The sequence below is a fragment of the Emys orbicularis genome, chromosome 1 (assembly GCF_028017835.1).
Source record: "Emys orbicularis isolate rEmyOrb1 chromosome 1, rEmyOrb1.hap1, whole genome shotgun sequence".
NCBI lineage: Eukaryota > Metazoa > Chordata > Testudines > Emydidae > Emys > Emys orbicularis.
Window position 1 is genome coordinate 258221036 of NC_088683.1, and position 10149 is coordinate 258231184.

General features: G+C 46.2%; 1 protein-coding gene across 1 annotated transcript; it reads right to left on the reverse strand.

The window, feature by feature from the left end:
• Nucleotides 1–4578: 4578 nt before the first annotated feature.
• Nucleotides 4579–5685, reverse strand: SOX1 (SRY-box transcription factor 1). The gene has a single exon (XM_065421427.1). The coding sequence runs from the start codon at nt 5683–5685 to the stop codon at nt 4579–4581; it is 1107 nt and encodes a 368-aa protein (XP_065277499.1).
• Nucleotides 5686–10149: the final 4464 nt, after the last annotated feature.

Sequence of the window (10149 nt, forward strand, 5' to 3'; positions counted from 1 at the left end):
TTGTGGCGCCTTGGTTTGCTGTGCTGAAGGCCGAGGCGATCCCTCCCCCTCCCCGGCACCCTCCTTCTTGGGCCTCGCCTGGAGGGGGCTCCTTGCCCACGAGCACCTGCCCCGAGTACACGCACAACCAGAGGGTATTGCGAGAGCCGCCCCCCGCCCTGCCATGTGGCTCTGGGGTGGGGCTGGGGGGGGGGCAGGGGGAGGGGAAGGAGACGGAAAGCAAAGGCATGGGCAGGAGAGGAGAAAGGAAGGGGGCAGCTCTAAAGGACTGGGGGAGATGAGCGGGGGCTAGGGGAGGAGGAAGGGAAGGAAAAAGTCTGGGGGGAGAGGGAGTGGAAGGGGGGAATGGAACAGAACAGGGGGAGCAGAGGGCAGGGGAGTGGGCGGGCGTCGGCAGAGGGATCGGGGCGCAGGGTGGACGGGAATGGGAGAGGGCAGGAACAGGAGCGGCCAAGCAGGGTGAAGGGAAAGCACAGAAGCAGCTGCCGGTGGTGGTGCAGTCCCAGTTTATTGTGTCCCGCCGCCCACCCGGATTAGCTGGGGGTTTCCGGGGAGGGGTCTACTTTCTGAATAAGAAGAAAACGTTATAGCGCGGCCAAGTGCTTCCCCCTCCCCCCCCCGGGCTGATGTTGCCTGGAGGAGGTAGCACAGCTGGGAGGGAGGGTCCGCGCCCAGCCGCCTGGCTCATCTCTCGGGTTTCCTCTCCCGGCGTGGCGATCGAGGGGCTTTGCTCTGGGTGTCCGCAGCTTTGCGGGTAGATTCTGGAGACCCATCCCCTTTCCAAAGAGAGTATTTGAACGGACCACTTCATGCAGCCTGATATCTCCCCCAAGAGCTCAGCGTATTCAGTCGCCAATGTCCCTCCCCCACTTTTACCAGCCCTCGGGCTCCTGCACAGTGCCCTCCCCCCCAGGGGGGAGTGGAGTTTGCGGGAAACCCTAATCCCCAGAGCCCAGCACAGCCCTCACCCCAGCTAGCCGGGTTTCCGAGTCCCCCCGCTCCAACCGTTGGGAAAAGAGCTCCGAGTCAAGGCCAAGTTTGCCTTCTCATTTGAAGTTTAGAAAGAATCGACCGCCGCCCCCCAGCCTTAGCAAATTCTGCCTCCGATCCTGCTGGTCCCTCTCTAGAGGTCTAGATGAGGGCGGGAGCTAGGCCAGGAGCCAAGAGAGGGGCAGCAGTGTCCAGGGGTGGGGGGCAGAGCTGCATCTCTACCCCTGGGGGGGAAGCCCTGAATCCAAACCCCCCAAGCTCCATATAACAGAGCTCAGTACAAACGATATTCTCCCCTCCGCCCCCTTCTTTTTAGTGCCTGGAATTTCCTCCTTTACTGAAAACGAAATGCGTAGTTTTTAATTCCTCCATATAGGTGATTTTAATAGCTCTGTCAATCATGTTATAGGATGAACATTTCATACATTTTTGATGTAAAGTACTTAATCCATAAATCGTTTAAACCTATCTTTAGTTCTGCATATTAAATTATTCATTTATATATAACTTGCAAAGAAAAGAGCCCGAAGAATGAACTATTTTACCATACCTAACCCTATTTTTCCGCCTAACAAAGTTGTTTTAATATTGCTTGTAGATGCTGTCTATAGCCACACACGATTCAAAAAAAAAAAAAAAATCAAAGGAGCAAAACCAATAAACCATGAGCAGATAATACATTACATAATCATGTAATTCTCTCTTTGACATTCATGGAGAGGATTTTATTCCCTTGAAAGGAATGCTCAGAATATTCAAAATTTATTTAACTGTATTCGGGTTTGTTCTTTTTAATCCCGATAAATTAAAAGTGCAGATATTTCTATTATTTATAGGGCTAATGCTAAATGGGGGAGGGGAAGGAAGAGTGAGGGGGCAGAAAAGGAAGAAAGAAAAGAAAAATCTCACCAAGAGTGGATGGAAATCGTTCTATATTTAGTTTGGAACTGTTCAAATGTTTATTTTCCCAAAAAGGATTATTACATAATTTTAGTATGTAGAACAGTGCATACAACAGCATTTCCAAATTATATTTTGTTTATGCAAATTTAGTGGCTTATTTTCTTTCCCCCCTAATAAATCGGAACTTCAGTTACTCTGTAACTCTTAGAGAAAGGGCAGGTATCAAGGGTGCACCAAACATTTTAAATATATATACACCCCTATAAACACACACGTGTACATATACACTCATATTGCGCCACGAGGCGAGAAATATGTATGTGTATGTGTGTGTCGTATTAAGAAATAGTTCAACAGGTACTCAATTTATTCTGCATATTTAAAAGTACAGATGTGATTATTTTAAATTAGAAAGATGTAGGATCATGCTTGGCTAGAAGGAGCACAACTACAGAGCTTTCCCATAAGGTACTGGTTTGTGTGTGCGGTGTTTGTACACTGAACATTTCACAAACCTACTCTGCTGAAAATCTAAACCTGCACACACAACGGTTTAATAAAGGATCCAAATAGTTACAAAAAGGATTTTTATTACCTTGTTAGAAATCAATAGACATCTTTCAGTAAAATTTCGCAATCACTTTAACGAATGAGTGGTTTAAACAAAATTATCAAAATGACTCCAAAGAGTTACATATGTCAATTGTCATGTTAGCATTATAGTTAAAGTGCAATCTCTAATACGGACCGAACCCGCTCCTTATTAACCAACTAACATTGCCCCATTTTTGGATGGATAAATTACTTATTCACCACCAATAAAAAGATGCTCTAAAGCCTGCTGTAACGATGTTTCCACTCTGGACGTTAAAATATTTCTTGTTCTTTTTTGTTTAAATATGTTACGACTAATTTCAAAATTTATTTGCTACAATATGATTTTTAAATGCAATACTGAGTGCTGTCGTTACTATTAAATGAAGTTTACAGCAAACTTTTAATTCCAGAATATCGCAAGGTACCGATAAACACGTAGAAAAAAATATAATAATTTTTCAAAGCATTAAACAACATCAGGATCCTGTTAGGAACAAATACATCATTTTTGCTTGACAGCTTTTCACACCAGTTGTTAAGAACTTGCATTCCAGTTACACAGGATTTGTGTGTGTGTGCGTGTGTGTGTGAAGTCCAGCGTTGTTTGCAGCCCCCTCGGGGGGGTTGGGAGGGCCAGGACTTCTTTTAATATTTTTGGTACAGAGTTTGTTTTTCATTACACTCAAACCCAATCAGTTTCTCTTGCAATTGTTGTGGTGATTAGAGAGGAACTTGTGCAGACGCTGGAGCCTTTGCATCCCTCCGGGACAAGGTTTCCAATTCCCCATCGCTGCTGGGATCCCCAGTCTGAAATCTGAGGGAAAGGGAAGGCAGACCGTCCAGACCTGGTAAGAGCCCCTAACCTAGTTCAAGGTGGAAAAGTTTCCTAGCCATGAAGTCACTCCAGGTTTGGACAGTCAATTCCACAAATAAAATAAACAAAATGAACCATGAGTACTATGGAAAGTATTTTAATAGGTCGCCTTCTTAACAATACTTAACAGCTATTAAAATAATCTTTAAAAAAAAGCTACACCACTTTTGTTACTTTCATCCCTTCAGTTTTATATAGATGGTGAGAAATCTAAACACAATACGGGATTTGTTTTCTGTTATTTTCTGATCATATTTTTTAAATTCCTTTTCCATTTCTAGGTTTACCGGTTATATTTTAAGGCATACCATGCGTATAAAATTAGTACCTTTCGGGTTTATTGAAAAAAAAACAGGTGACTTTTTCCACTTTGAAATTTATTTAACTCAGTATTCAACGAACGCATCCTTAGGATTTTTCTTTAGCAGAAAGGCTTTTTAGTAAACTATATACACAATTCCCTCGTAACGCCTAAAATAAAAATTAATTCACAATGCATTTACAAGAAATCATACAAAAACAAACAAAACAAAAAATAAAAAATAAAAATAAAGGTACAATAAAGTTTTACAAAACCAAGAATAATGTTGCAGTCGGGAAAAAAAGTTTTATAAATAAACAAACAAATAAAACCCCCGCAATAACATCTACAAAAACTTTTACGTGTGGTTTTGGATTTGTCTTAGTACATGTGTAATAAATGAGAACTGTTTCCCCATCAACTTTGTCTTAATTAGGCAATAAAAAGCCTACACAAGAAGCGATCCAAGGAAGAAGCGGGTAACGCTTCTGCGGTATAAAAGTTGGCATCGCCTAGATCTTTGTGTGATTATTCTTATTTTTTTGTCTTTTTGTGATTTTTTTCTCTTTAGCAAATAAAACGCTCTATGCCTCGTGGATGAATGATAAATACTGTACAAAAGTCTCAATAAAACACAGAAGTTCAGTCTAAAACGCAAAAACTAGTTTCAAAAACTAGTCCTAAAAAGGTAATTAGAGCAATCGTTACCTTTTTTTTCATTATTAATTATTATTTATTATTTATTATTATTATTATTATTATTATTACAAGAACATCCAAACATTTTCTGTACAAAAAGGGAGCCGGCGGGGTGTGTGCGCTGGGGAGGGAAGTGGTGGCGGCGGCCAGGCAGACAGAGGTACCGTTCAGCCGGGTTCAATGCAAGTTTCTGTCCCTCTCCTTCCCTCCCGGTTCAGATATGTGTCAAGGGGACCGTGCCATTGACCCCCGTGCTGGCGCTCTGGTAATGCTGGGGCAGGGAGTGAAGCCGGCTCTGCGCCGCAGCCGGGTCCCCTCCTTCTCCGGCCGGTAAGTACATACTGATCATCTCCCGCAGGTCCCCGGGGCACGGAGCCCGTGAGTGCGAGGTGACGGGCGGGCTCACGCTGGGCTCCGACTTGACCAGCGAGCCCAAGGCGCCCAGAGCTCCGGAGGAAGCCGCCGCCGCGGCAGCGGCCGCCGCGGCCGCCGCGGCCGAGTTCTGGTGGGGCTGGGCGCCGTAGGAGATGGCCCCGTAGCCCGAGGGCGAGGCGCTCATGTAGCCCTGCGAGTTGGAGATGGGGCTGTACTGCAGCGCGCTCATGTCGTAGCGGTGCATGGGCTGCGGGTTGTGCGGGTGCGGGTGGTGCGGGTGCGGGTGGTGCGGGTGCCCGCCGCTGCCCGGGTGCTGCCCGTAGGCTAGCTGCGCCTCCTGCATCATCGCGGCCGCCGCCGCCGCCGCCGCCACCGAGCCCGGGTAGGCGCCGTTGGCCCAGCCGTTCATGTGCGCGTACCCCCCGCTGGCCGTGCCGCCTGGACTCTCCAGCCGCTGGCCGACCCCGGCGGGGCTCATCCCGACCCCCATGCCCACCCCGACCCCGGCGGGGCCTCCCCCTGCCGAGCCGGCGCTGAGCAGCCCCCCGGCCAGCGAGTACTTGTCCTTCTTGAGCAGGGTCTTGGTCTTCCTGCGGGGCCGGTATTTATAATCCGGATGCTCCTTCATGTGCAGCGCCCGAAGCCGCTTCGCTTCGTCGATGAAGGGTCTTTTCTCGGCCTCGGACATGACTTTCCACTCGGCCCCCAGGCGCTTGCTGATCTCCGAGTTGTGCATTTTGGGGTTCTCCTGGGCCATCTTCCGGCGCTGGCCCCGGGACCACACCATGAAGGCGTTCATGGGTCTCTTGACCCGGTCTTGGTTCGCTTTGTTCCCACCGCCGCCGCCGCCTCCGCCGCCTCCTGCTCCGGTCTGGCCCGTTAGGTTAGTGGGGCCCTGGGCTCCGCCGGGGGAGTGCAAGTCCGTTTCCATCATCATGCTGTACATTCAAGTAGCTTTTTATTTTCCACCGGCACCAAGCATAAAAATATCAAACATAGAGAGCCAAGAAGGAAGGGACGAGAAAAGACAAAAAAAAAAAAAAAAAAAAAAAAAAAAAAAAAAGAGCACAACCGGCAACACCTTAGGCAAAAACTTTCTCCTTTGAAAACCACTTTCAGGGCTTGCTGGCGATCTGGATTCAAGCTGCTCAAACAGGTGCAAGGCAAACTTGCTGCTTCACTTTGCAAGGAGGAGGAGTGTGCAGAGCACTCAGAAATGTCCTTCTCTCTCTCCGGCACACACACGCACACCCCTCCTCTCTCTCTCCCTCTCCCTTATTCTTAACAGAGCTATTTTGTTGTTGTTGTTCTATGCTAACTTCTAGAGAGCTTGTGTGTGACTTGCGTCCGCTGCTCCCAGGTGAACAGAGCAGAAGAGAGAGGAAAAGCCACCGAAAAAAGTAATTAAACGATAACTAAAAAAGAGGGAGAGAGAGTGAGGAGAAGAAAATAGAGAGGAGGGGGAGAAAAAAAACACCCCAGAGCCAGAGAGAAGTTGCACAGTAATTTGTTCTCTGTGGTTTCCCTCCTCTTGCCCGGGAGGAATCAGGAGAGGAGGAGCTGGCGAGAGACACACAGAGAGAGGAGTCCAGCAGCCATACACCGCGCACCGAACTGGGATTAAATGAGTTTGCCGTGGCCAATCGGAACGCGGCGGCGGGGGATTATTTGCATGGCGCGCTGAGGAGTGACGTCCGGAGGTGAGAAGTATAAACTATTCTGGGGGTGGAGGGGAGGTTGGGAGGGGCCAGAGTAGGGGTCACGGCTACCCTGCTTTGCCCTGCTAGGTAAAGAGGAGTTAACAGTAATTAAATACCATTATAATCCTGCAACAATAATACCCCTCACTCGAAACACTTAGAGTGCTAGCTACATAGCCTACAAAAGTCAGGAAATTACAAAGTTATGGATGACATTCTTGCCTTAACTCTGGCAGGTGCGTGTGTGCCTGTGTCAGGACTACATGATGGTGCGTGGTGGGAGACATGAAATGTTTTGTTGGCATGGCTTTGCGTGCCTGTGTGTTCGCTGGAGAACCACGGGAACACACCATCTGCATTCCTGAGCGCTAGCCTTACATTTGAATCTTCTGCCTGCGTGACCTTAGAGACCACACGCTTCTTTAAATTCTCACTGAACTTTCTCTCAATCCTTTTAAAAGATGGGGGTGGTGAAATGGTTGGGGGAGCCTATATTATTCTCATATATTTACTCAACAGACCTTTTAATCAATCCAGTACATCCATATGAACGCACTTGTTTAAAACCTACGCTATTGACTTCCAGAGCAACAGCTTCGCAGCTGTTACAGTGGTTTGTATATAGTAGCACACCTCGGTAGATTAATAAATAATATCAACATGCCACTCCATAACTCGATGTTTACTATGTTAAATGTGGAGTTGAAAAGACAATGGCCCGATCCCGCACCCCTTATTCAGAGAAATCTCCCACGGCTATATCAGCGCAGATCTCCTAATTGTGTGGTAGAGATCTATCTATTCTTCCTAAGGAGTTATATCTACTGGAGCATTGCCTGAATGATGACTGTAGACTCGGACCATAAATGTTTCTACCCAAGTTAATGACATGGCTGTTCCAAGTACTGAAAATATACAAAGGCCTAGTCCATAATACTGTATAAGCTAATCACCTAAATTGCTATTGTTATATATTTAGATCTAGGGGCATTAAAGTACCTGAGACTCCTAAATGTATATATAAACATCTTGTATTTCTATAAAGTAAACCTGGACAACTTAATTCTTTGTGAAAACGTTAAAGGGAATATTTTTGTTCCCTGGCTGAGCAGTGAGACAGATTACAGTGATTTTGTATTGCGGTGCAAATAAGGGTGTATAGCGAAAGTGATGATATACCCTTAATATCGTCCTGTAAATGCCCATTCTATAGTACAAATAAACACATATGAATCATGATCATAATAATATTTCATCGTGTGGGGGGAAATGTTCACCTGTCATCCCCTCTTTTTCTCCCACGTTATGTGAGTGTTAATTTTCCTGACCCTAATGGCTGTCCAAAGTACAGAAATAATACCAGTCACCGCCATTACTGTTATTACTGTAGAACTTTTATATAGTAGGGTTATTATAATATACAAGGCAACAGCATGATGTTCTGTGTCCAGATTAAACAATTTTCATTTTAGATTACTCCACATTAAGTGGTAATCTCCTCACGTTCATTTTGATTAATTTAGAGGAATAATATTACTTTACATACAATTTTGATTAGATGTATGAGGCCTGCTCCTGCTCCTGCTCCCACTATATTCAGTGAGAGTTTTGCCATTGACTTTAATGGGAGCAGGATTCAGGCGCTATTTTGCAATCTGCTGTTTGTTTCTTTGATGCAAAACTTCCCTTGAAGTCATTAGTGAAATCAATGGGAGATTTACTTAACAGAAGGATTATAGGATCGGGCCCTCAGTGTTTTAGTAGCCTGTTTATTTTAGCTAATTATAATGAGTTTGTTACATCTGTAGGGGAAAAACAAGCCAAACATTTTAGTTGTTTAATAAAGTATTTTAAAAGTTACCAATTAATAAGTGTATGTGTGTGGGGAATTGTTTAAGAAATAAATACGTTTCCCCTTTGACAGCTGATAAAGAAAGGAGAGTTGAGTATTGTAATAAACCAATAAAGGCAATGATTTATAAGAAGTTATAACTGTTTTTGTCACTTAACGACCGAGTGATATTTTATTTTTGAAATTAGATTTTAAAATACCCAAAGACCTGAAAATAAGTTGTATGAAACGGTTTTGGTGCCATCTTTTCCATAGGAATTCGGCAATTCGTTTAACACATACCCCGAAATCTAACGTTCATCACAGGAAGAAGTTATAATTCTTGGAATTTGGATAACTGACTTTGACTCAGTATAGATTTTTTTTCTCTATCAATCATGTTCTCGCAAATTGTTTCCAAATATGATATTGCCCTTTGTTTCCCCGTGCATTTAAACTGACGGTAGATGTTTAGCCTTGAATTATATATACTGCGCTATTGCAAGTGTTCAAAGCTTCCGCAATAAACCTTTTATGGATTATGTTACTATGGCCCAGTTGCAGGCACTATGGGTGCCTGCATTTATGAGCGTTAAACTCAAACTGCAGGTGTAACTTGTTGCCAAGTGACAGTTGATTGACAGCTGCAGCGTGTGCCAATCAGGCAGCAGCAGGATACCCAGCGCCAAGACTCCGAGTCTGGCAAGGGGGAAGAAAAGCCGTACACTAGCTCATCCATAATCTTTCTACTTTCTCTGGAAGCAATGCCACCCCCTCTTCCAGTAAACAAACAAACCTCAAACAATAAAACTCATCGGCTCCTCTCCTTCCACAACAACAAAAATGCCGCAAAGAAAATACCCACCAACAAACCAAACACAAACAGGCAAGGGCGAGGAGCTCTGCCTAGCACTGATGCTATTTGGATGAGGCCATGTCACATTGTGCCATCCCTTTGAGGATCTCCAGGGGAATAGCGCTGTAGGATTGCAGCCCGCACATCCGCATGTCCCCCCGGGACTGACAGCACAGCTAGCTGTGAAGCGACAGGGCTGACTGCGAATCTTTGCACTCACTCATTGATGGGTTCATTTGTGTGTGCGTGTATAGTTTAGCTCCTTGACTATATTTGCACTTCGTTCTTGTGTTTCCTGACAGGAGATTGTGGCGTTCTTGTACAACGCCGACTTGGGATAAAGAGCAGCCCAGGGTAGTGAGCAGGCATCTAAGTTCCTGTTCTTTTCTCTGGCCTCACTTCCCAGTATGTTGTGGTGGGTTGCAGAGCACAGAGCAGATCCAGGCTCGAGCAATCAGGCCTCCAGGCCTTTAATAACTAGGGTGACCAGGCTGTCCTGATTTGATAGGGACAGTCCCGATTTTGGGGTCTTTTTCTTATATAGGTTCCTATTACCCCCCACGCCCTCTGGATTTTTCACATTTGCTGTCTGGTCACGCTATTAATAACTTTCCCAGAGTGAAGCTAAAAGCGAGTGGACTCCGCGACGCTGTGCAATAGCAGGACGGACATGGTCCTGCTGGCATCGCCCCGCCGGGCTGCGGGCAGCTACTCGGGCTGGCTGCGGGGAAGAGATTTCCCTAAACTCGCTCTCTGCAGCGAGAAGTGCAGTTCAAACCAGCTCGAAGTTAGGCGGGGGCAGGAGAGGAGAGCGGGGGCGGGGGCCAGCCTGTGTGTGGGCGGGGGACGGTATTTTTAGGAACTAAATGCAGAGCTGATGCCTCCGCTCCTCGGGGACCAGGATCCCACGAGGAAACCTAAATGTCGGGGAAAGCCGGGCCAGCGGAGGCGTCCGCCCCCCCGCGCCGACAGCGGGGTAGAAAGGGTTAAAGGTCCCGCATTCGGCGCTGGCGCAGCCTGGGG

Excerpts from the sequence above, each read along its gene's own strand:
- SOX1 (XM_065421427.1), bottom strand. The coding sequence starts at position 5,685 with ATGTACAGCATGATGATGGAAACGGACTTGCACTCCCCCGGCGGAGCC.